At 42.0% G+C, this 26,583-nt stretch overlaps 2 protein-coding genes across 5 annotated transcripts in view; both read left to right on the top strand.

The window, feature by feature from the left end:
• Nucleotides 1–13,241, top strand: part of kbtbd11 (kelch repeat and BTB (POZ) domain containing 11) — a 37,952-nt gene extending 24,711 nt beyond the window's left edge. The window contains exons 3-4 of one of the 2 annotated variants that reach the window (XR_013287763.1): nucleotides 4,022–4,285; nucleotides 12,644–13,241. The gene's annotated coding sequence lies outside the window, so the exon portion shown is untranslated. The remainder of the gene's footprint in view (nucleotides 1–4,021; nucleotides 4,286–12,643) is intronic. The other variant, XR_013287764.1, reaches the window with a different exon arrangement.
• Nucleotides 13,242–14,310: 1,069 nt separating this feature from the next.
• arid1b (AT-rich interactive domain 1B) overlaps nucleotides 14,311–26,583 on the top strand; it is a 199,961-nt gene continuing 187,688 nt past the window's right edge. For 2 of the 3 annotated variants that reach the window (XM_077540056.1, XM_077540055.1), the window contains exon 1: nucleotides 24,924–26,389. In XM_077540056.1, coding sequence (XP_077396182.1) covers nucleotides 25,235–26,389 — 1,155 coding nt within the window. In that variant the 5' untranslated portion in view covers nucleotides 24,924–25,234. Of the gene's footprint in view, nucleotides 14,434–24,923; nucleotides 26,390–26,583 lie in introns of those variants that run through there. The other variant, XM_077540057.1, reaches the window with a different exon arrangement.

The following is a 26,583-nucleotide window of genomic DNA, read 5'->3' as shown; positions in this document are numbered from 1 at the left end:
GAAATTACAAATTTTATATATTTTGATTGTGGCCGGCTGATTAATTAGTCCGACATTACAATGTTATTTATTTTTTTATTTTTTTTTTACTTTACGAAATCATCTCGCGGGCCGGATTAAACCCCTTTGCGGGCCTGATCCGGCCCGCGGGCCTTATGTTTGACACCCCTGATATAGAGAGATAAAAATGACAAATATGTCGCTAAGATTGATTTTCTGAACTGGACGCTGGGCTCCTCATCTGCACCCTCATGAGTGAGGCTGTCTCCACGGCAATGAGATGATATGCCTGGCGCATTTGATTCTGCGGGGGGACACCGACACGCACACAAGATTCTGTTTTTCACGAGAGCTGTGCGATACTTGACATTTTGGTATCAATTGATACCAAGTAAATAATGGTGCTAATATCACCGATACCAAGTACTTTTAGGTTTATAAAATATTATGGTAAATCATTTGTCCTATTAAATAACTTTTCCCTTTTTGTGCAAATTAGACTTTCTTGTTAGGTTCTTAACTCATTCACTCCCAGCCATTTTCACAGAAACAGTCCCGTTCGTATCAAAAGAAAGATTAAAGTCTCTTCTTTCATCAGGAAAAAAAAAAAAGTATGTTTCTATCTGTTTCCGTTTTGCAGCAATTAGCATTAGAAGATAGCTAAGTTTCATCAGTTTTCACAAATCTATTTAAAATTGTAAGTAATTGAGCTTTTTTTCTAGATGGCCCTGGTTGATCTCCTTTGCTCTGCTGCCACCTGCTGGCCGTTTGTGTAATAACTACCATTTCTGCAACCGTTCTTTGCAGTTGAGAGGCTGCATCAAAGCCTTCTGTATGCTCTAGCATAAAACAAACAAACAAAAAAACGTATAAATACGTCTTTGGGACACTTAAAACATTAAAATAAAAACGTATTTACACATTATTGGGAGCAAATGACTTAAACATGCCATAATATCCTCAATGGAAACATACATGGGCTAATAATTAAATTTGCAAAATAGTAATAATTCAAAGAAATGTCAGCCACCAAAGTTCCTCTAGTCTAGTCACATTACATAAACGATACTTACATGTTATGCTACATGAATACTTGAATACTGAATACTAAAATACTAGTTGGAAAAGCTCAAAGGAAGCATATGCGACTCATATTATGCCATTCACTGGAAAAATAATTAATTGTTACCACCCACCGCTGGGATTGGCAGGCCGGCACAGGCGCGTGTGTCACAAAGGGACCCATGAGAAACCAAAATAAATCAAAATAAAATGTCAAATATCGATAAAACTTCTCTGGTATCAATCCGATGCCGATACGTTATTATCGATTACTTCTCCGTGACATCACCTCATGGACCAAAGTGCTAATTTAGCTGGCTTCCATTACAAGTCCGTCCCCCCCCCGCCCCCTCCACGCTCCTTGACACCATCCCAGTCTACTACGTGTCCAAGTCTTGCGATTTGTTGTAATGTCTGTGGGTAGGGGGAAGGAGTGTCACATTGTGAACGATGAGAATGTCCAAAGGAACCTTGATGGAGCTTGCTGCGGGTAGGTGAGGACAGAGAGATTGACTGAAAGGTGTGTATGAGGTGGGCAGAATGTGGAAGCTTGTCCTTGCGCCTCCTCCTCTCCACTCCTTTCCAGCCTTCTCCACTGCGCTCTCAGCCTCTTTCTGCCTCATTACCCCCTTTGCCAGACTTCTCCCTGGGCGACACTGAAGAGAACTGTCCTCTCGCTCGCTCCCTGCTTTCCTCCCCGACAGGCCACTCGCCCTCCCGATATTAATCAACGCACACATACATACGCGCTGCTTCAAGTGTGTGCTCCCACTCTCCGAGATGAGCCTGCCTGATGGACAGGCTGGTGGGCAGACGCTCGCTCGCTCGCTTGCAAATGAGAAAGACGACCTCTCGCAGGCGCAGGCGAGGGCCAGGGTATTAGAAAACACTTATGGGAAGGAAACATCCTTTATTGTATGGTGAGTGAGTGAGTGAGTGAGTGAGAGAAGCTATTAACCCTTTTACTGCCGCACGTTATCAAAAAAAAACTTTGATATGACAAAGGCTTTGATCATTCACGTCATCCTTGAAAACGTTCTATTTCATCAGATTCCCTCATCTTTCATTGTAATTTCGTATACCGGCAGCCCATTGAAAAGAGATACAATTCTGCCATCTGCTGGCCATCGTTAGTGTTTTCGATTCCACAATCCATTTAACAGGCAGTTTAAAAAAGAAAAAAGTTGACGTCATTTACCGCTTATGGCGGCATACGTCGTGATTTTACTAATCGTTATTAAACGTTTTTGGCAGTCAAAGAGTTAAAAAAACGAAACAACAAATAGTGGATATATGGTGATTTGTGGCACATACGTCACCCTAATACAGTGATTCTCAAATAGTGGGGCGGGCAACATGGGAACATGCTTTTTTATTTTTTTATTTTTATTTTTTTTACGGTCCTAGAATAAAGTGCAATTGCACCTCCACTACATTAGGGGACGGTGGCGCTCATTATTGGCAGAGTGTACGCAGGGAGCATTCGCTTGGTGGCGTAGGGGTTATGTTTGCATTGAGCATGCGCGCTTTGCACACAGCAAAAAAATAAATAAAAATCAGCACAAATTATTTTATATATTTTTGTTTTGCTGGTTAAATTATTATAATTTTTTTTATATTGAGTCCTGAGTCTTTTCTTCACAGTTGTCATGGTGTTTGTGGAGTTTTGAAGTCCCGTAATGGTTCTTGGTGGAACAGAATTGTCAGTAAATTGCTCCTCATGGCGGCCATTTTTCGGCAGATCTCTAATAATGTTATTTTGACCAGCGTCAGTCTTGTCAAACGAACCCCGAATCAATTCCAGGCGAGGGAAGCGGACCTTTGCTAATAATGCTAACATGTTCATTGTGAAGGAAGACACGTCGTGACCTACAAAATAAAAGTCACTACGCATTCCAGCTGTCGAGACACCTGTAGGTGCGACAAAAAACAGTGCTTCTAACTGTGCGCAAAAGACATTTTCATGAATGGACTTCCGGAATAGCGGCGTTTTAAATATGAAGAAAATAATTACCGTAGTTAGTGTTATGTTCTGGGGTTGAATCCCAAAAACGCAGACACAAATAAGACTTTAACTATTTATTCACATCGAGAGGCGTGGAACAAACTTGACTAGACGAGAAACAACAAGAGTTGCACAGAGGAACAGAGGTAATAATCCAACAAAAACACACCCTTCTCAGACAGGCTTATATAGACAGCGAATCGATTTGATTGGTTGTGGCTATACATGTGGGCAACACGACTGACATGGAATTATCTGATTGGCTCTTGACCAGATAAAGAGATTAAAGATTCCTGACATCACATGGCTTCTGACATCACATAGCGTCTTACCAGTTGAGACTAGATGCTGGTTACATCAGTTCAAAACAGACACTGGACCTCACGGTCATGACCCAAACATAACCCTTGCATGACCCTAGTCATGACAGTGAGCATAACATAACCCTTACATGACCCTAGTCATGACAGTAAGCATAACCCTTGCATGACCCTAGTCATGACAGTAAACATAACCCGTGCATGACCTTAGTCTTGACAGTAAACATAACCCTTGCATGACCCTAGTCATGACAGTAAACATAACCCTTGCATGACCCTAGTCATAACAGTAAGCATAACCCTTGCATGACCCTAATCATGACAGTAAAATAACCCTTGTATGACCCTAGTCATGGCAGTTAGATTATTCCATTTATGAAAAAAGGCCCAACACCATTATCTTAAACGCTGTTATTCCCAACTCTGCTCCTAATACGTCCGCAGAAACAGTCCACCAATCAGGAGCAGGTGTTCACACAGCGAAATTTGCATATGTCACTGAGAGTACCTTGCCTCCGCTACTTGGCTGCAAGGAAAACTTTGAGTCTCCGCCCAAAAACGTCCATAACAAATCCTTCGGACTGTACCTTCAATAACTAATGTGTCCCATCTCTTGCTTTCTCTTCACATGAAGCATACCCTGACGACAACATACCAGGTGTGCCCAACCTCCAGGAGACGTGACCAGCCTGTGTCAGCAGGCAAGGCGAGCCCATGCGGGGGGGGGGGGGGGGGGCCTTGAGCAGCGGCGAGATGCCAGCGTATATCTTGAGGTGGAGACGGAGCCGATCCTTGACGCTGCTGCTGTGACATGAGCTGGCTGCCTTCCTTCCCCGTCTGGACGAGGCTTCCGGCCCCGGCCCCGGCCCCGGCCCCCTCGCCTTCACATGCTGATTGGGTATGTGACCTGGTGTCCCAGTGACATATTCCCTGGCAGGGAGTCAGAATATGAAATGATCGCATTATTCACGTCCTACCTTTGACATTGTCTGAAGGCTGTGCACTGAGCCGAGTGCAAAAAAAAAAAGGATTACAATCTGCCAGTGCTGTCCAGCCACAAAATATGTCCAAATTGTAGAAAAGTGCTGGCGTCAACATTGTAAATGTGTATTGAGTGTGTGTGTGTTGCCATACTAATAAGTTGCCTCGCCTGTTGTGCGTCTGTCTCTTGGGCGTCCCTCGACTCATCCCGATCTGATGAGAGCAGCTGGACACCGGGGAGGCGTCGTCTCCTTTCTCAAGCAGACGACGCAATTTAAACCTGCTTCAGGCATGTAGATATTACTCCCTGGTGGGATGGCTGAAAATTAATGGAAATTGTTTTAGAGGAATCATTATTAACATTCTCCTTCGGATGCCCTTTTTTGCGTCTCAGCCCCGTCGCCTCGCCTGCTTTATTCTCACGCTAATTTATGCAGCCGTTGACATTCCTGGTGTGTGTGCGTGCGTGAACGCGCTTGAATCTGTGAAGAATCAAAATAATTTGGTAATTGCTGTGATACTTCACTGAGCATATACTTAAAATTAAATTAAAAGAGTATCAATCATGCTTTTATTCTGTCCTTTAGCTGTCGTTTTATTTCCCGTTTTCATTGCCGTCTTTTATGTTTTTTCGCATCCAGTGCGTGATTTTTAGTTTAGGCACCAATGTGCTGGTTTTATCGCCTTCCCTCGGTGATGCTTGCTTGTTTATAATGTAAGATGGTATAGCAGGCTCAGTCGTTTATGAAAATGCAATACCCACACACCCCGAGCTGGATTAAACACTCTTCCGGCTCCGCAGGGGAAAAGGTAGATTTCAGACTGGTATGCTGGTGCAGGGTGTTTAAATGGGGTGTAATATAGTTGACATTTTCCAGTTCATTATGCAGCCCCTGACCTTCACAACGCACGACTTGGATACTTCTCTGGCAAAAGGCGAGGCTTGGTTCTGTCTAATGGGAGATGTTTGACCTTGTCGGGAACTAAGGGGAGGTCAGGGATGAAGGTGGCTGTAATCGGTCGAGACAGATGGGACGCTGCCGAGGATACATCCTCACAATTGCATGTTAAGAAGCAGTCAGAAGGTTTTTTTTGTTTTTTGTTTTTTTCAATGTTGAGGTTTCGCAACAGAAATACCATAAGTATGATCTGTACTTTTTGGTGATAATCTTCTTGTGCATAACAGTACATTTATCCTTGTGATTAGCAGACATTTGCTTGATGTGTCCACAATAAAATTGGATTTTCATGCCCAGTGCAAGAATATGGCAGGAAGTGCAGTCGAACTATGTGCATGGATGGAGTTGTTTTTCCTTTGGCATTTTCATAGACAGTCGTTAAAAACAAAAACCCACACATTTGTACCGTTGTGAACTAAACACAAAACTGCCAAAGTTCAAGATAAATAAATGAAAATAAATAAATAAATGACTAAAAGAATTATATATATATATATATATATATATATATATATATATATATATATATATATATATATATATATATATATATATATATATACACACACACACACACACAAATAAATTTTAATACATTTTAAGTTATATTTTTGATATCCGTTTTTATTTTCACGTGTATTTATTTATTTATTTATTTATTTATTTATTTGGTCATTTATTTATTTATTTAGTCATTTATTTATTTTTAATTTTGGCAGTTTTGGGCCGTACTGCCAAGTCGCAATGTTATTCAAATGAGGGGGCGGTCCTAAGCGTGTCTTTGGTTGGACTCCGCCGTTGCAAACTGCCTGCCATTGGTCGGATTTCACCTATCATAGAGGATCATAGAACATATCACCAGTGAAAAGTGTGGGAACACTGTTTACTAAATATAATAATAATATTAATAATAATAATAATAATAATAATAATAATAATCAACTTCAACTTCAACTTCAACTTCAACTTTATTCCAGACTCTAAGTCCAATACAAACGAATAACAAAATATACACCATCAAAAAACAATAAAAGAACAATAAAAAACAATAAAAAACATTAAAAACCAATAAAAAACAATAAAAAACAGGGGGACTGTTATACAGTCATCAGGCAGTCATACCAATGTTTCCACATCCTAGACTGATACCGTACAGCACTACACTTAATATCAGTCAAAGACAGCACAACTTCATTCATAGTCCTATTCAAGCGACAAATAAAACTGTATACAAGCTTTCGCAAAGTAGCTTGTAATCCGTTTATTCTAGCTGTAACAAACAGCTCACTTGCTCTAGTCCATCTTGGTCTCCTAAGGAGCACCCGCAAAGCGTCATTGTAGGCCACCTGCAGCCTTTGCAAACTTCCTTTCTTGTAGTTTGACCACAGGTGAGCTGTGTACAGCGGTGTACAGTATGATTTAAACAATTCGATCTTCACCTTGTCCGTACAGAAACCAAACCTGCGAGCCAGAGTGTTTGCTTGTGCGTATAATGTCCTACATTGCCTATACATGTCATCATCATCAGACAGATCTTCTGTGAATATATGTCCCAGATACTTTATTTTATTCCTCACATGAAGCACAATATTGGACAGATAAAAAGCAGGAAATGTCAGACCTTTGTCTTCCCTCGTTCTACATATCATAATCATACTTTTATCTGCATTATACTTGATGTCATGTTCCAAACCATAACTAGCACAGGTGTTGAGCAATTGTTGTAAACCAGCAGTACTCGGGCTGAAAACCACCAAATCATCTGCATACATCAGATGATTTAGCAGCAAATCACCACTATAACAGCCAGTATTGCATGCCTTCAGCCTTACTGACAGCTCATCCAAATATAGGTTAAAAAGAACTGGGGATAATACCCCCCCTTGTCTAACCCCATTTGTAGCGCGAAATGGTAAGGAGACACTGTTCCCCCATTTAATTCTCATCGTCTGCTGAGCATACCAATAGGTTAAAATTCGAACAATATAATTTGGCACACCCCTCTGTATCAACTTCATAAACAGCTTCCTGTGATTTACCCTGTCGAAGGCCTTGGATGCATCCAAAAAGCACATAAAAATGGATGAATTCTGAGCTTTATATTTACTAATAATTTCTTTAAGAGCATAGATACACATATCTGTACCTAAATTTGCTTTATAACCGAACTGGCTGTCTGAGGATGTAACAATTTTTAAGATTTTATCCAGCAATATTGCTTCAAGAACTTTCGACACAGTACTGGCCAAAGCAATTGGTCTATAGTTATCTGAACTACCAATCTTCCCAGCTTTATCTTTAATAACAGGAACTAATAGCACAGTTAGCATGGAGTCAGGCAAAAACCCATGAACAAAAAAAGCTGTGAAACAAATGGAGATCAGGGGAAGTAACCTCGCACTTGCAAACTTTAAGTGCTCAGCTGAGATGCCATCCAAACCAATAGCTTTATTATTTGACAAATTGGAGATAGCTTTCAGTACTTCATGACCAAGGATTGTATCTGAGCTGTCAACTTCATTCACACAGTAAGTGTTACTCTGTACACAATTAAATAACCTACTATAATGTTGCCGCCATAACTCCAAGATATTATCTGTTCCAGTTTTACCATCAACAGCACATGGTAGAGAATTTTTTGTTTTCATGGCCCTAACCTGCTTCCAAAATTCATATGTGTTGTTACACTGCAGTTTCCTGGCCATAGAATCAGCTCTCATTGCCTGCTCATTTTTTACAATGAAGCGTAGTGCATATTTATATTGTGCATTAGTGACCCTCTTATACTCATAAATTGGACCACATCTTGGCCTTCCAGCCAGCATCCACTCTCTAGAAGCATCACGTGCCTTTGCATAGAATTCTGCCACATGAGCATTCCATCCCGGTTTTACTTTCTTTTTAAATTTAGGCTTTTGAAAACATTTACTTGACCTAATCAATGAATCCATTATATCCTCATACATAGAAGAAATAGCTAATATATGATCAGAGTTCTTACAGTTATTATCTCTACACACTACTGCTTCTCGAGGCAGATGTATATTTTCTAATAAGATATCCGTACTTGCACAATATAATACAATGTCTTCTTGTGCGAGAGAACTCCAATCCAAATACAGTCTACTTTCATTACAACAGTTTTCCGTTAGAGGCAACAATTGATCATTTATCTCCATCCCAAATGGTAAATGGTCAGCTGTTGATACATCATAAAGGATGCTCATATCTGTCAGAGAAGCGTGTGCGTCCGCTGTTGCGACACAGTGATCCAACCAAGAGGTCGTATGCCACGCCTCACTAATATATGTAAAACTATTTACAGGCAGTAGGTCTCTGGATGACAAAATCAAGCCACTGTCATCACAGAACTGTGTCAAATGATTTGCAAAAAGTGACTTACTATCAGTAATGTCTGCATTCATGTCCCCAATAATAAATACATTAGAACACTTATTTTCCTGTATAAAAGAATTCATAAAAGCTAATCTATATAAATACTCAGTTTCATTAAAAGTACACTCATATGGGGTGTAAACATTCAGTATTACACATTCCTTTCCGTTACATGTCAACTGAATTGCTATGCACCAGTCCACTCCGAGCCTAATTATATTTACACAGGAATCAAGTCTTTTATTCCAGAGAATTGCTACTCCTCCAGGAATACGTCCACGTATTATTCCATCACTAATGTCGACGCTGGACTCTCCTGCTCCATGAAAGTTATCATTCATTGAGTTCAATCCCTCTAGATCCTGTTTTGTCAGAAACGTCTCTTGCAAACACAGCAAATCACACTGTTCCAACAGGCGATCAACAACCATTCGCCGAGCTCGATCCTCCACAGTCTGCCCCAAACGCAGACCGCGACAGTTGTACGACAGGACTTTCAAACCCATGTTGAATCTAGCGAATGCTGCAGCCCACCTAAGCCCCACTCATCTGCGCTCCCAAGCTAGCATCATTCGAGCCAGTAACACCAGCCCTGCTGCGCTGCTCATAAAAGCGTCTCACATAGGCTCCGTTCGGCCATATCTCAGGGTTATACATTTCAGCTACCTCTTAACACTCAGCAGTAACTTTAAATGAGGAGAATCTATTATTAGCAGTGACTATTTTCTGGCAAGCCACTTCACGTCCAAGCTGCTTCCGAAGGTAGTCAGACAATGTCTCTGTGTCCAGATCAGGCGAGAATTTAGTAGCGAAGACACTCACCAGTTTTGTCGTCACTGTTTTAATATGGTCACCAACCGCTCCTGTGCCCACAATTGCCATGCCTTTACCTGGCTTCTTCTTCAGACCAGGCGCAATGTTGACGCGGGTTCCCTTATGACCAGCTCGTGGCTTCCCCTGTTTGACCACAGTTGACCACTTTGGCGATCCAGGCAAATGCGTTGTTCGCCGTGCAGTAATCGCTTCCGCCATGCCGCCACTGATCGTAGTCTTAGCCCTGTTTCCACAGGTAGCATCGCTAGTTGAGTCAGTCACAGCCTCCAGGTTCAAACAGCTGACAGCACTCTCACGCGCAGGCCCGATCACTTCCGAGACATCACCACTCCGTGACGTGCCACCGGCACACTCCTGCTGGCTGTCATCCCGGCAGACCAGGCGGCCACTGTTGACTTCACTCGCGGCGTCTTCCAGGTTGCAAACCCGGCGATTGACATCCTTGGTGATCACGCGAAGATCCGCGCATACTTCCCCCTGAAGTTGCAGCACACTCCTCAAGGCACCAATGTCAACTTGTAATTGTTCCATTTTCTTGAGCAGACTGCATACATCCATGCTAGTGAATGTCACAGGGGGCAAAGCCTCCAAATAGTGCGATACAAAATGCGGTACCTCTTCCCCACATTCGTTCAGTACTTTCAGACAACTCTTCACGTTGTTAATGTCTTTTTGTGCTCCTTTATGTGCTATATTGCGCTGCGTTGTTTGACACACCTCAAACAGCACCTTCTTGGAAGCCTCAATGGACTCCGAGTCAAACGTGTTAACTGCCAGCATAACAATTTCATCCTGGCTCAGTGTTCTCAATTTTACAGCAAGGAAGTTTAAAAGTTCATCCTCCACTATTAGTTTGTTGTCCACAGTCCTGTATATTTCAGGTTTTTGCCGAGCATGACAGAGAGTAGGAGCGGCTGCCACATAAGCTGCTGCTCCACCCGCCATCTTGATTGCGACTGTGGACATTTGAGATAATAATAATCATCATCATAGCATAATAATAATAATAATAATGTGTTTAATGTATTGATTTCTACAACGCCGCAATTGGCTGGCAACCAGTTCAGGGTGTACCCCACCTACTGCCCAAAGCCAGCTGAGATAGGCTCCAGCACCCCCCTTGTGAGGAATAAGCGGTCAAGAAAATGGATGGATGCATGGATGGATTTCTACAACGATGCCGATGTCATATTTACGAATGAAATACATACATCAAAACACACAAATCAGCGGAGTGCAGAATCTGTCGGCCTGCACCTCGATCAAATGCAAACAAAACCACGTTACACTAACTGCGCCACAACTTAGACCTGCGCTGAGAGGATCTAAAGTGTAGTTATTTTCTGTCATCAAATTTGAGAGTTATGCCGGGGGCGTGTCGTGCCCAGCGAGGGTCAACGAGGTCTGCCAAATTCCCCAAAATGGTTAACTAGACTCGCCCTGACATGAAATCGAAGATGCGGCGGGTTATATGCTGAACACACATGAGCCTGTCCATGAAAATAGGGCCTTAAGTGTGTGCATGTGATTATGAATATTTGCCCTGCGATTGGCTGGTAACTCCAGCACACCAGCCAAAATATACTTTTAGGTAAGTCAAGTACAATAAAAGTCAAAGAAAGCAATTTTATATACACCAGTATAACACATATTCACTAATTACATGCAACTTACCCAACACTAGACATACTGATCAGAAGATGTAATACCTATACAAGCGTTTAGATGTTGAAAGTACACTTTATCTGTGATTGCTGCCAAAACACATTTACTTATCTCAGACAGATTCAACTAATCTTCAACTGGTTATTGCTTCACGTCCAGCTGTATTTTTAAAGACTCCTCAGGACTCGAGATAAATCTTCCGCAATCACTCACAAAACGTAAGAGAAAGTAATCATATCAGGAGTCTTTCATGGATTAGGCTGCTATGAATGTGATTTATAATCTCTCTCATTTGTGTGAACTACAATAATGTGCACTGGGCGGCTGGCGTAGATAATCTTATTAACCAGTTGGCTTTTGTTTTCTCCCGCCTTGCTTTTATTCCATGTTAAAACATTTTGCTGCTAATTTCTGGCTGAACATAATTGGGGTCTTACTTAAAAAAAAAAAAAAAAAAGTATCCCCTGTTTGGGAGAAGATTAGGAATTTCATCTTTGGGATTATGTATAGAGCACAGTGAAAGGCCCATGAAATTGTCTTGATTTCTATTATGTTTAAAGCCACTCAAGCTTATTACTGTGAAAAAGAAGTGAAAATTATTTTTGAAAAAAAGGCCATTGTCGCATCACAAAACGTGTCAGATGGCAGCGACTACGATAGGAGGGATTGGGAGGGTGATTAGTCCTGGTCCAATCAGGATGCTGCTGGGATCGCTCATCAAACCAATCAGCCAGACAAAGAGGAATTGTACTTCTGTGAAATTTCGGAAATTGTTCGGAGAAGCTCAGCATTTGCTGTCAACGCCACAACAGGAAATCTGCCAAATGGAAAGCATTTGAAATGGAATGGCAGCAAACCTGGTTTAGCACAAGAAGGCACAATGAGAGGCAGATAAAATCAAACATTCACACAGGAACCCTCATTGATCATCGCGAGCTTTTCATGAGCCTCAGATGTTGCCTGGGAGCTTTCATCCTACGATGAAATAATATTTCACAATGTAAAATGATTCCCAGATATGCTAAAAATGTCAAAAAAAAAAAAGCTGCAAAGAGAATATTGTGTCAGTATTTCTACCTATTTCACCTTTGGGGTCTCACAAATGATCACACAGGAATTGGAGGTGTCTCTCTACCGTAATGGCGAGCAACTTTTGACTTTATGTCAAAACATATTTAAAATTTTAGCAGTGCCATTGTTCCTTTGGCACGCCGCTCTCTCTGTGGGGCTCGTCACAGGAGGCGTCAAGGCAATCGCCCGGGCCTGTTTCATTTTTCTGTCTGACATGTTACGCGTGATGCTACAAAGAGGTTCCATTTTAATTGTTTGGACAGATCACTCATGGGAGAAAGGCTTTGATATTTGCTGTTGACAGAATAGGCACAAGCTTGCTGACTTGCTTTGGTGTCTTGTCTTTCCAGGCCTGGCACCGCACTGTACGGAAAGGCGACTGGCTTTCCACCTCGGACTGCTTTCCAGCGAAATCCTATCTTTTGACCGGCCATTTTGCTGTGGCTGCTTAAGCGTATACAGTTGTGAACATGTTTAATTTTTAGGTTCATGTTATTTTTATCCTTTTTTTTTTTTTTTTTTTCACCGATCATGCTTTCCATTTTCCGTGTTGTTTAATTTTGTCCACTCAGCACCTTCCAGAGACGGACTAGGAACAAAACTCTGCCCTGGAAAATATTTGTTGATGGGACATGAGGTGTGGACGACGGACGGACATGCCCGAAAATGGACCGATCGTTCTGGAAACCCTGGCAACCTTCCCTCCTTCTGTCATTCTCACCTTGCTCTTGTAGTTTATTTAGTTCCATCCTTTCAGTTCAGTCTTCGGTGCTTCTCAGTTTTTCTTGTTATGCCCCCCCAGGGAAGATTTTTGTTTGTTTATTTTGTAATTCTGTTCATCCCCAACTCTTGTCGATAAAACTGTTACTAGTACACTTCTGCATGTTGTATCCCGGAAAACAAAGAAAAAAAAAATACTGATCAACTGACAACGAATAACTTTATTAACTCTTTGCAATCCGCCGTCGAACTAGTTCGTCATGTGACACCCGGTGGGCGTCACCCGAAGACGAAAAAGTTCGTCAAATCTGTTTTTTTTAATGAATGGGTGGATGAGACTCTTGGGCAGTTTCCCTCTGAATATTAACATTGTTTTTTAGTTTGTTACAAAACATTAGAAGTGCATTAATTTCCCTAAAATAAAATTAAAACTCATTACATTAAAGGCGCAGTTTGCCGGTTTCACTCAGGAAAATGCTCTTTTTAAATACAGGATTTAAACAAACAAGCTAAATTTACAGATCTGGGCTTTCCTTCACATGAGGGGGTGATTTTGTCCTAAACCCGATCACCCGACTACTGAACACTTTTTCTGGCTGATTCTTTTCAGCAAATTCCGAAACTTCAGGTACAGCGAGGCATCTTTTTCCAAAAAAAGGCCCGTCTCGTCGCAATTAAAAACTTACTGTGCAACGGAGCCTTTATCAATCACCAACTGTATGAATTTTTGCACAAATGCGTCGGCCGTGAGTGAATACATTTACGTAAAACCACACCTGTCACCATGGGCGGGCCATAGGGGTCCGTACCCGCCCACCAAGATGATTGTGCCCGCCCAGTTGAGGCATGGATTTCTAAAATGGTTCTCCTTTTTTTTTTATTATTATATTTTTCCATTCATTCCGTTTAGCGCTCTTATATCCGAGTGTCAGTAAACGCAACACAGATCTCGCGGTGTCGGAGGTATGTTACGTTTGTGTTGGCTGCTTCAGTTCATTGCTTCTAATGCTCGCCACTCGCCGAATTGTTCTTGTTTTTGGCGTCAGCTACGGCCAACGGTGGCCATTTGTACAAGTAACGTTTTCTGGCGGCATTCTTGCAAGATGTCACAATATGAAGAAATAGTGGTATGGTTTTGTTTGATTGTCTTATCTGCAACAGCCATCACAGTCTTACTGAAAATAATGCTAGGTATGCCTTACGCTGACTTATACGCATACGCGACAAATATGTCAATGTTGACGTTCAATGCAAGAGTCATGTACAGTTTGTACAAGTGAAGCTGCATGTTTCATAGAACGCTGGCGCACAAGACAAGTGAGGAGGGACATACTACAAACTTCTTTCGTGTCGGCAACTAAAGAGTCACTTGGAAAAAAAAACTACGGGACCCACATATCGTTTTGGCATCTACAATGAGGTAGGCTTTTGCTTTCCTTTTTTTCTTTTTAATTCTGCTGTAGACACCGTTCAAACAGGTGGCCCGTTCGAAGCAATATGTCAGCACATTCGCCCTATTGGATGTGGCAATTGTATTTGCCATTACATTGGCAAAAATAGTAAGATTGAGATTGAATGGGATGATATAATCAAAGGTAATAATAATTCCTTATTAATCCAATGAGTTGTGGCTTGATGATACATCTCCAAGGAGAAACAGAAGGAGGCATCTTTACAAATAGCTTCACTTTGCCTCATCCAATATGGCTGCGGCGTCAACGTACTCACGACGCCAACGCAGTCTACTTTATGTGTGTGTACTGTAAACGCGGTCTATGATAATACTGTCAGCGGGCGCCATTCAATGGATAGATGCACGACAGTGCTACATAAATTTATCCAAATATATTGGGCAAATTAATGCTGTCAGTATGGTATTCATAATAATTGGGCGCCTGGGCTCTGGTGACGGGTCTGCGTAAAACTATTTGAACGCTTCATGGCCCGAGGGGCCAATGACGAGGACGCTACATAGATACATCTATTATCTATCTATTTTACACACATAGATACATGCGGTATGCTAAAGTAATAGCCAATGGCAGAGCAGGAAACTCGAGTAGCAGCCCATACTGTATTTTTACCTTTCGTCTCCTGAAACTTCTTTCGTAACAAGAGGCAATATATTCCTGTTGAGGAGTTTCGTAACTTGAAAATTTCGTATGAAGGGGCGTTCGTGAGTAGAGGTACCGCTGTATCTGAATGTGTTTCCCCATACAAAGGTGAGCGGCTATGCATCCAATGAAACACAATATGACAGATCATCCATTCATCTTCAAGCAAGGGGCTTTTGTAAATTGTAATATATGCTTTAAATAAGACGAATGGGCACTTGAGCGATGCTGTGCGGGAGCTTTATCAAATAGGAGCATACACAGATGAAACCTAGTGAGAAATCACCTGTTGATGGGCCATAATATAATAAAATATTCAATTTGAATGGGCGGCTACCCTAATGTCACACACTCCATTAATATTCCCTTGCCGTTTTGGCTCTCCGGTCTTGGGGAATTATTAAGGGGACGGAGGACAAGGCGATGACACAAGGAAACAACAACCACCAGCCCCACCGAGCCCCGCCTCACCTCCCCGCCTGCTTTTCATCGCCTCCCCTCAACCCTTCAACAGGACTGCCACAAATTACCCACTTTGCCCGCAATATTATCAGGGCTTATTGCTGACCTCCATAATTAGAGTCTTAGTGTTGTTAGCCCCCATTAGGCTAACAATAGATCCATGCAGCAAGGACACTTTGGGAAATAACATGTCTGAGAACACTTGACTTTTGTGAACAGATAGTGGGGAGAAAAAAAAAAAAAAAATCCTCGGCCATTACTGATCCAAACAGCCAGAATGGCTTCATGGCGGGTTGACTCGATGAAAGGCGTACCATCTCCATGGCAAAAAAACCCAACAACACATATTTGGGGTCTGGATGAAATGAAATGGCAAACAGAGACACGGTCACGCTCACCCATCTGCTCAAATGGTGACCGTGTTTTCCATCTCTGCACTCATTTCCCTTTGACAGAGACACAAATAAAAATATCATCTCACCCGCCGCCGCTGAGCAGTCGCACTTGCGTTTCAATCACACGGAGTTAGACACAGTCGCTTGCCGCCGAGATCCTTCTCAGAGCGAGCGAACACGGAATTCTGTGCCCAAGCTCCGTTTGATCTCCGTCATAGTCCCTCTAAGACATTATTGTGTAACACTGTACAAGCAGACGGCTCGGCGGTGCGGAGGAAATATCAAGGAAGATATTCATAAATATTAGATTAGATCAAAACAGCCCGTTGCTCTCAGACTTTTGAGCTCCTGGGTCAATCCATCCCCATCCCTTTGATTGTGTGTTTCCACTCAGACAGAGCAAGGGAGGATTGGGTGCACATTGAAATTGAAGCCAGGAGCTGAGAAAAAAAAAAAAAAAGAATAAAACAACTTGCACGGCCCCATTTCTTCACCGCTAAGTTGTTAAAATAGCGCACATGTAGAGATTTGTTTAACTTGTGATCAACACAATCATTTATTCTTAATTGTCTTGTTTTGATTAGCTTCCCTAATGCACAATACGGCAAACCTGCAGAGATTAATAGGCAGCTTTCCTCCAAACTCTTCCTCTTTTCCCCGGAACTGACACAAATTGGTGAAATATCACTTTGATGTTGCCTTCTGAACAACAAACAAAACACAAACCTAATTAGCCTAATTCAAAATCGTTCCAAATGCCTCTTCTGTTTGTTATCAAAGGCTACATTCTTTTGTGCTTACGTTGAAGATAAAACTTTGTTAGGCTGAGAGTCATTGTTGTAACGCTATGTCGAGAATGTTTGAAAAGTGTGGTTTAGTGTGCATATGTTCCTAAATGTCATTTTGTCTTTGACCTTGCTGTCGTGTGAAGCATGAGTTGGATGAAACCAAGCAAACCGGATATGTAAAAATATGAGGCGATTTTACCTACAGCAATAGAAATGGCTGGATATGAATGGATGTAGAAAGTCTCAACATCCTCGACCAAATGATTTTGCTGATATAAAAATTGAAGGCCAAGATACGGTAAATCATTTGAAAACCTTTTCCACACTCTTAACTCATTTGCTCCCAATAACGTGTAAATACGTTTTTTTTTTTTTTTAATGTTTTAAGTGTCCCAAAGACGTACTTTTTTTTTTATTTTTATTTTTATTTATTTTTTTATGCTAGAGCATACAGAAGGCTTTGATGCAGCCTCTCAACTACAAAGAACGGTTGCAGAAATGGTAGTTATTACACAAATGGCCAGCAGGTGGCAGCAGAGCAAGGTAGATCAACCAGAGCCACGTAGAAAAGAAGCTAAATTACAATTTTGAATAGATTTGTGAAAACTGATGAAACTTAGCTCTCTTCTAATGCTAATTGCTGCAAAACGGAAACAGATAGAAACATACTTTTTTTTTTTCCTGATGAAAGAAGAGATTTTAATCTTTCTTTTGATAGGTTCCATGTTTTTATAGCAATCGAACACAATATTCTGTGGGCCTTGCAAAATCAGTCAAAATCCAGTAAAACAGCCGGAAGCGAACGGGATTGTTTCTGTGAAAATGGTGGTGAGTGAAAGAGTTAAAAACAGATGGGTTAAATTAAAAAAAAAAAAAAAAAAAAAAAGACCAGGCTGGATAGCGGCTCTTGAGGACCGAACTTGGCCACGCCTACATTAGACCGGCTACACTTTATTTGGGATTATTGAAAGGCATCTTACAAGGTGGCAGGTAAAAGCCGACCTCTCTTCACTATATCACACCGCAAGTATACTATTTTCTTTTTCTTTGGCCAGCATTAGCTCTGAAGCCATGCAGCATGTGAAGGTTTCACTTTCCGCGAGCAGCGTGAAGCCTACCTTGCAATGCTAGCGGATTAGCTCGCGTCGGCGCGCTAACATATGCAGTGACTGCCGGCGCGCGCTTCCCCATTAGGTTGGCACATCAAAGGCCCTGGAAGAAGTTCTTCACAGGCAGTTAAAAGTGGGCTCAGTGTGGATCTTGTAAATACCGTCTTTTGAGGAGGAGCCTCTCGGGGGACACTTCACACACTCCTCCAGTCAGGAGAAAGGAGGGATGGAAAAGGAGCAGTGACAGGCATCAGAAGGGGAGGAGGGGGTGGAGATATATATATACAGAGAGATGGTGTGGGGGGGGGTGTTCTGAGAGCCCGGTCCCCTGTCACCATCAGGACGGGATCTGTGGATGAAGAAAATCACTCTCCTCTACTTTCCTCTGCGTCTCCATCTTCCTCTCATCCTCTTCCTCCTCTTCACACTTCACATGGTAGCTGACAGTGAAAGTGGAGCATCGCTGCTTGCTGTTTCTTTTGAGTCATGTTTTTCATAAGGCATAAATAGAGCGTGCCGCAACTTGGGAATTCTGTGATTCTATGTTTTAGTATACAGGCAGACACAATAGCATTCGCTCTTCTTCTAGTGTTTTTTTTTTTTTTTTTAACATTTTATCCATCGCAGCTGTTTCGAGGGGCTCTGGTGAGCCCCTCAACTCGGCAAGGAAGCGAAAAGAATGAGAGACGTGTTTTGTTTCTCATATTGCGTTCACTCCCAGGCCTCTTGTAAGCTGGCTTTTGCAGACTGATCAATGCAAATGTTGTTATTTACCCAAGCCTGAAATGAAAAGACTTTGGATCAATTTGATGCATATGGCGTACTCGAGGCGTCTGGCTTTTCCTTTTGGCCCTCCCCAGCCAGTCAACCTGCTTCTTGAGCAACATCTTCTCCAACATCGCGGATGCAAATGAGGCGAGCGGGCGCTCCCTCCTGGTAACAACCCACAACATTGTGTGTACATGTCTTTATCTTTACTATGGAAACATGTAAAATGCAGTAAATATTAAAATTAGTGCGTTAATTTTGAGTTAATTTAAAGTTCAAACGTGTGATTAACATGAAAAGAAAATGCACTGAGCTGTCAGCGTCTCACAAATGCAATTATTGCCATCTAGTGGCAGAAAAATGACCAACACAAATCAATATCACTTGTTTTTTACATTATAGTACATCTTTTTAATTTTAACTCAATTTTATGAATTGTTATAAAATAACTATCAATGACTACAAGATGCAGCCATATTTTGATTAGTTTTACATTTTTTTTCCACTTTTATGTTAAGAGCATGAAAACTTGTATATTTATATACAATGTACAAAGTTTTGACATTGAATAAATGCATAATTAGATATGTTCCTTTTTATGGGCATTTGTTGGCTTTTTCAGTGACATATCGTGATATATTGCTAATTTTTTTTGACAATATATCAAAAATCGTAGATATCGTGTATCGTGATATTATCGATATCGTGAGCCAAATATCGTCACAGTATCGAATCGTGGTTGACCCGTATCGTCCCACCCCTAATTCAAACGTACTTGCAAATACGTTTTGTATATTTGCAAATACGTAAATATGCAAAAACATATTTGCAAATACGTTCAAACTTACTTGCAAATACGTTCGACCGTATGTACCAATACGTTGAAAATGTTAAAAATGTTGACTCCACATTTGCAGTTCCACACTTGCGTACTTCTCAGCAAACATACTCCCAGCTCTGTATCTATCTGAACTGTGCATGTGTGCCGGGCTGACCCACTTTCTTTGCTTGGCCAGGCTTCTTGCTGCTTGTCTGCCGTGCTGTTCTGCGCTGTGCTGCTAGGGGGAGATCCCTGCAGACTCCCCCCAGCCCTCCTCCTGACAGACACTCACCCTGGCATGTCATCCCCCGTGGATTGCAGACCTCTGCCTCTCTGCCAGTAGTTGTTTCACATGTTACCTCCATGCAGATGCACAAATGCATCAGGCCCAAACGCGTCCTTACCAAGGAGAACCCCCCCCCCCCCCACTCATCCGCACATTCACTGCACATCCCAGTTGTGTGCATTTCCATCCAGCGTCCTCCTTTTCTCCGTGTTTGTCTGGGGTTATTGTTTCAATCTTGCTGCATCAGGGGGCCCCCTGAAGGTTATAAATTAAACATAAATGCAAATGCGCTGAGCCACCGCCGCCCGCCGCCTCCCGTTCCTTTGCACGTACACACTCGCCATTCAAACAGATCCGTGTGTCTGCGAATTAATGGGAGAACAGTGGGCTTTTTTTAATGAGCGGGTGAGGGAAATTAGAGTTGCAAAGCCACAGCGCGCGGCGCGGCGCGGCGCGGCGCGGCACACCCCGAACTGCAGCCGAGGCAACGGCTTGAAAAGCCATCATAGAATATGCTAATGCCGCCGGTCCTCTCACTGTCAGTCTTATAGTGTTGCTCGAGATGAGATCAGAGCTGAGGCTTTGATCTGCCACTCTGACGGGAGCCAGAATCGGCATGTGTACAAAGCACAGAGCAGGAAGGGTGTGTGCGTGTGTGTGTGTGTGTACGTATATGAGGCCTGTTCTAATCACAAAAGGTGCACACAACCAGCCGCCATTTCAAAGTTGGACACCTTACATGTAGCATTAAAAGATGTCTGTTGTCTCTCTCACACACATACACATCAATGTTTTTAGGGAAACTAGCAAAAATAACTAAAATTGAAAAATAAAAATAAATAAAATTGAATACGAAAAAATGCTTGAAAAAACAAAAGCTAAATGAAACTACACTTTACGTTTACAAAATTAACTACAACTTACTACAATCAGAAGAAGATATCCTTAGTTTTCCTCTTTTGCCAATTACCGGAAAGTTAATACAGTACATGACGCTTTGTGGTCGATTTTAAGCAGCCAATAAAAAAAAAAAAAGCACTTAACTCAGCCGGAACGTGACGCCATCTACTGGTGGTTGTGCATCAGGAACGTTGTTTCCAGGTTTGACATTTATAGTGGAGCATAATCAAATTCTTGATTAATTTTTACTGCACAATACTTACAGTAATGATTATTTATTTATTATTATTACCTTATATTTATAAATACACCCCAAAAAAAACTAATACTAAAACTAATACAGTACGTTGGCATATTAGGGCCACGTATTTTTTTTTAGAGAGGGGTAATATTCCGAGAAAAAACTAAAAAATAATAATAATAATTTAAGAGAAAAGCTCAAATATTTGTGCCATATTAAAGTGGCACATTTGCAAGAAAAAAAAAAAAACCTCACACATTTTCAAGAAATAAACGTGCAGATTTGTGACATTATAAAGTGGCAAATTTGTGAGAGAAAAAAAAAGTAAAAACAGATGTTTGCAAATGTCTTATTTTGATTAAACACGGAGGATAATCAGTCTTCTTTCATAAAGGACAACAAAAATCAGTCGACAATTAACTGCTGCTAAGCTGAAATCCAAACGATTACTCGATTATTAAAATAGTTGTCGATTAATTTGATCATCGATTACTTGTCGATTAATCGGTTAATGTTGACAGCTTTAAACTACAATGAAGCCAAAAAAACCCCAACCTAAAAGTAATAAATATTAATAAAGCCACTTTGAAAAACTATTTCAAACAAACTAAATTTAAAACAATACTCAAAAAAATGAACTGCAATCAAAATTAGACACACCCATATACAAAAAAGATGCGCACATGTTTTTGAGTGTCTTATACAGTTGGCTATATAGCCATCTGGTTCTGTTGATTGTATTATACACTGAACATGGCGCATGTGCATGGTGAGCACCATTGAGACCTTGTTGTTGGACCATAACCACGTTACGGCTTTTATTTTCTGCCATATGGGCACATAAAGGCGAGTGGCTGGGAAAGGTTTCCCAGGGATTCCGCTCGCTTTTATTTCTCTCCAGTCAATCAGCTCCCATTTGCACAAGTGTTGTTTCAGTGGTCACTACTGTCATATAAATGTTTTTCTTTTCTTCTTCTTTCTATTGTCTGTTGAAAAACAGCAACAGAATGTGTAGGAATTAGACAAAGCTCAGTGAGAATCCAGGATTAGCTCCACAAGTTGTTTTTTTTTTTAACTGTGGATAAACATTGACTTCTCAGCAATGTTATTTGCATGCTATGGTGTGAGAATAATGGATATCATTGACATTGTAAGAATGAAATGTTCTATTTTAAAGATATAAAGTTAGTTGCATTCCATTTACACCATATTGTAAATTGATTAATGGGCTTCTCCAGGTCTCCTGGGGTAAAATGGAAGAAAATAATAGTTCAAGAGCGGCCCACCGGGCATCTGCCCTCTATGCCAGATTGCCGGTCCAGCCTTAGATAAGATCACGCCCATAAAACCAGAAATGGGACTTATTACATCATCGTGGTAGAATAGCGCTATATGAAAGTGGATCATGAGTCCAACTTGGCTGATCAATACTAAAAAATAAATGAATAAATAAAAAAATAAACATTAATAATCAATAAACATAATTTATTGTACAATATTTGCTTTGCTTATCTACTATTTATGTGTCACAGTCACACACCTCAATTGTCCCTATTCCACATATTATTCCAAGAAAGACAATGGTGAGTATAGCTACACATTTTTTTTTTTTTTTAATATAGCCTACATGTGGTTAATTCAATGAAATTTTATTTATATAGCACCCGGTAGTCAATCTCGCCACTTCCCTAAATGTGTTGTTACAGCTTTTAAATCGTTTTTAATCTCGTATCAAAGTCAAGAAATAATACAAGACAAAATCATCTCAGGCTGACTGTACCTTTTATTATGAAGCTCTGACTTGTACTGACACCATATCTCCAGCAGGGGTCTTCCCTTTGTCATGGACATCCAATTTAGCTTCACACTGCACAAGCATAGATTGTAGCCAATTACATCTTTGTTGTTTTGTGACCTAAAGCAACACGTGGCTAAAAATATCATACTCACCATCACTATAATCAGCATAAGTTTCACCATCATCATCGTGATGCTTATCATCATCATCATCATCATCATCATCGTCGTCGTCATATTTGTCTAGCACCACGGGCAGCAGCAGTTATCATCATTACCACGGCCATCCTCAGCACCACTCATCCCCCAAATCCTTCCCCCGTCCTCCCTCCCCTCCCTCCCCTCCCTCCCTCCCCCGCCCCTCTTTCATCCACAGCTCCCTCTGTTGATCAAATGCATCTGATCTCATCAAAGCACAGCCTCTGCTTATTCAAGTCCCAGCAGACAGCCAGCGTCTTTGCTAAGCACTATTTTACATTCATGTTTGAATACCACTGATGGGTTAGAGCGTATCTTGTAGACTTTGGTTTTTGTGTGGTCCTAGCCCGCAGCCTGGGGTTGATTTATTTTATTTCATCCTCGCGTCTCTCTCTCTTTTTTTTTTTTTTTTTGAAAAATGTCAGTTCACACAAATTGCTCTTGCAGGCAAATGAAATGAACTAAAGGGATTTTTAAAATTTGTCTTGATTCACTAGTTTTTAAAATGCATTACTGTATCTAAATACTGCTCCCCTCCCTATTTATTTTTTTTTTAAACACGTCTATGGTTCCCCTACTGTTACAAGGTGACTTTGGTTCTTTGAAAGAAAACTATTGCAACATAGCGTAACAGCTGCCATAAATTGTCAAGTTGTTCTTATTCCAATGGCAACGCATACAGTTTGAGTTTGCGTGTCCGACTCCTGTCAGAGCTGCTGAGAACCGGCTTGAGTCAAGGGACATGGACGGTGGGTGGATGGAAAATCAGAGCTGGCTTAAAAAAAAAAAAAAAAAAAAAAAACTCCTTATAGCGTCCAATGACAATTAGCACGTGCGTGTGGAAATTTTTGGTTCATTTGTACAATCAGTTGTGGGTGTAAATTAGGGTGGTGACGTTTCATTCTAAGGAACAATTAATGACTTTAAGAGTTCTATAGGAAATATATTTTTTATTTGGCTACAAACTGTGGGAACAAAATCGCCTCTTTTTTTTCAAATTATGTGATTTAAATATTTGAAATTGATGCAGCTTCAGTGTAGCGCCCTGTTATACATTTGTAAAAGAAATTGTTTGATTGTGAAAATGTGACATTGTAAATGTAGCACTATGAACTAGATGATGACACCTGAGAGCGATATTTTGTCTTTAATAGGCCAGATGAAGTCAACGAGACATGACATGAGCACGCCACGCAGTTTCATTGATGGCTTTTTGTTTAATCTTATATATCCATTTTAGTTCACATGGATGGATATTGTTACCAAATTGTATTATCATTTATGAGTGTTTGTTAATTTTAATATCCAATAACTTGTTTAAAAAAAAAACAGAACAAACACAAAAATTCTGACGACCTGCGAGGACCCCCATCCCCAAAGGGCTCCCTTCACTTGCCTGACTAAAACTATTTACATGACTTGCAAATTTGGCAACATGTAGGCTAATCATGACAAAAGTAATAATATATCAACTTTTAGGGTGGTAATTTATAATTAGGTGAAAATTATTGTTTATCAGACATAAATTACAGTTACTTTTATTTACAATTTACACTGGAGGTTTATCATTGCCCTTTCAGAATGTGAAGAACAGACATAAACGCACGCTAATGGGGATGGCTAGTGTGACGTCATGACACCACTTCCGTGTCCAAGTCGCTTCAGCGTGTGCTGCCGCTACATTCAAAACAATGGAACCGGTCACGTTTTACACGGTGACTTCGTATTTTTCTGACTTTCCAAAGTCAGTTAAAAGGGGGTTGAATTCCTACAGCTCAAATAGAGTTGTAAATGTTTGTGTTCTGGCAGGCGGGAGTCTGAAAGGGAAAGTGCAATGAAAAGTAGAAATTACGAAGTTGTGGCGAGTGAATACTTTGCTAACATAGGGGACATCAAGCTAACTTTGCCTATGTATAAGCATAAGCAGCGTGGATGTCGAATCCACTCCGGGTTTTCCAAGTGCGTCGCGCTGGAGCCCTGGAGGCGGATAAACTGGTCGAGCCCGCTCTCTCTCTCTCTCTCTCTCATCTCATGCTGGGCCACAACGGCTCGGGGAGACGCGGCCACATATCACCAAGACCCGGGATGGAGGAGCGGCGGAGGGGGGGAAGGAAAAGTTCAAACCTGGAAAGACCAACTTTCAACATGACGCTTCACTGACGCGCAGTTTTTACCACCACCGCTACTACGACGAGAGCACCGGTGCTAGATTAAAGTTTGTGAACATATCCTTCACCTTCTTGTATCTTCTTCTTCTTCTTCTTTTTTATTTGCTGTGCGTGCGCGCAAGGTTGGCGGAGGGTCGCGGTCGCTGTGCGCGCTGAGATGTTGGAGTGAGTGAGCATGGCTGCGCAAGTGGCTCCCTCCAGAAATAACAACAAAACCAAGAAATTATCCAGCGGCTTGGGCACGGAGCTCAATTCGGGGAAATCCGGAGGAGGCGGCGGCGGCGGCGGAGGCGGAGGAGGAGGAAGCGTACAGCAGCGCAGCGGGCAGATGCTGGGCGCCGGAGATGGGACTCTGAATAATGTAGACCATCACCGCCGAACGGAGCCCGGCATGGTGCGTTCAACTTCCGCGGGTCACGGCAAGGATGGGAATAACCTCACGTCGTCCAATTCCAACGCTTCCTCCATGGAAACGGGACTGATCGCCAACCATAAGCTGAAATGTGTCGGGAGCGGAGACCCCCCTCAGTCCCAGACACCGCAGCCGCAATTCGGCCAGTTTGCGCCGCATCCGCAGCGGCAAATGCACAGCAACAACAACGGACAGGGACCCCGAGGGGCCGTGGACCACCACGGCGGTAAGGAGAACCTTCTGGGGGGTCAAGTGGAGTCACCGCAGGTGCAAGGTAAAGGTGAGGGACATCTTAAATCCACAGAGGGGATGATGTCTTCAAGGTATGATCACGCCAACTTGGGGCCAACCAGCAACAATTCAGAGTACAACAACAACTATTACTCGACAAGGTCTTATGAGCAACATGGAGGACAGCAGCAGCAAGGGATGGGTCTATCATCTGCACATAACATGGACAACTCCCATGAAGCAAGCTACCAGAACAGCCAGTATAACCAGTACCCTCCCTATAACCGACCACGGTACGGAGGCGGGACCTACAGCATGATGGGCCCCTCGGGGTGCAGGCAACCTGAAAACTTGATGATGAGTAGCAACTCCTCAGCAAGCCACAGCAAGTCCACGCTGGGATCCTCTTCCGGTGGCTTCCAAAGGTTCCCGGGACCAACTCAACAGCAGCAGCAGCATCCCTCGGGGGCCACGCCGACCCTCAACCAGCTGCTCACGTCACCAAGCCCCATGATGCGGGGCTACGGTGGGGCCTACCAAGACTACAGTGGATCCTCCACGCAGCTGGGGAAAGATGTGGGCCCCCAGTATGGAACCACCACGGCCCACGGCTGGGGAGGCCAGCCCAGGAACCATCCACATTCAATCAGTCCGGGCAATGGAGGCCAAGGCCTTGGGAGGAGTCAGGTAAGGTCATATACAACCTTCACTACATATTATTGCATGTATGCAGCTGGGTCTGACTTTTTGCTGGGAATTTAGGTACATTTCTGATTGGTGTCTTCACATGTGTTCCTTGAATGTAAAAATTAGAGGTCGACCGATATGACTTTTTTTTTTTTTTTTGCGCAGAAATCGATTTCCATTATTAGTCGTCAAGG

This window comes from Festucalex cinctus, chromosome 12 (assembly GCF_051991245.1).
Source record: "Festucalex cinctus isolate MCC-2025b chromosome 12, RoL_Fcin_1.0, whole genome shotgun sequence".
NCBI classification, from domain to species: domain Eukaryota; kingdom Metazoa; phylum Chordata; class Actinopteri; order Syngnathiformes; family Syngnathidae; genus Festucalex; species Festucalex cinctus.
This window is presented reverse-complemented; position numbering and strand designations above follow the sequence as displayed.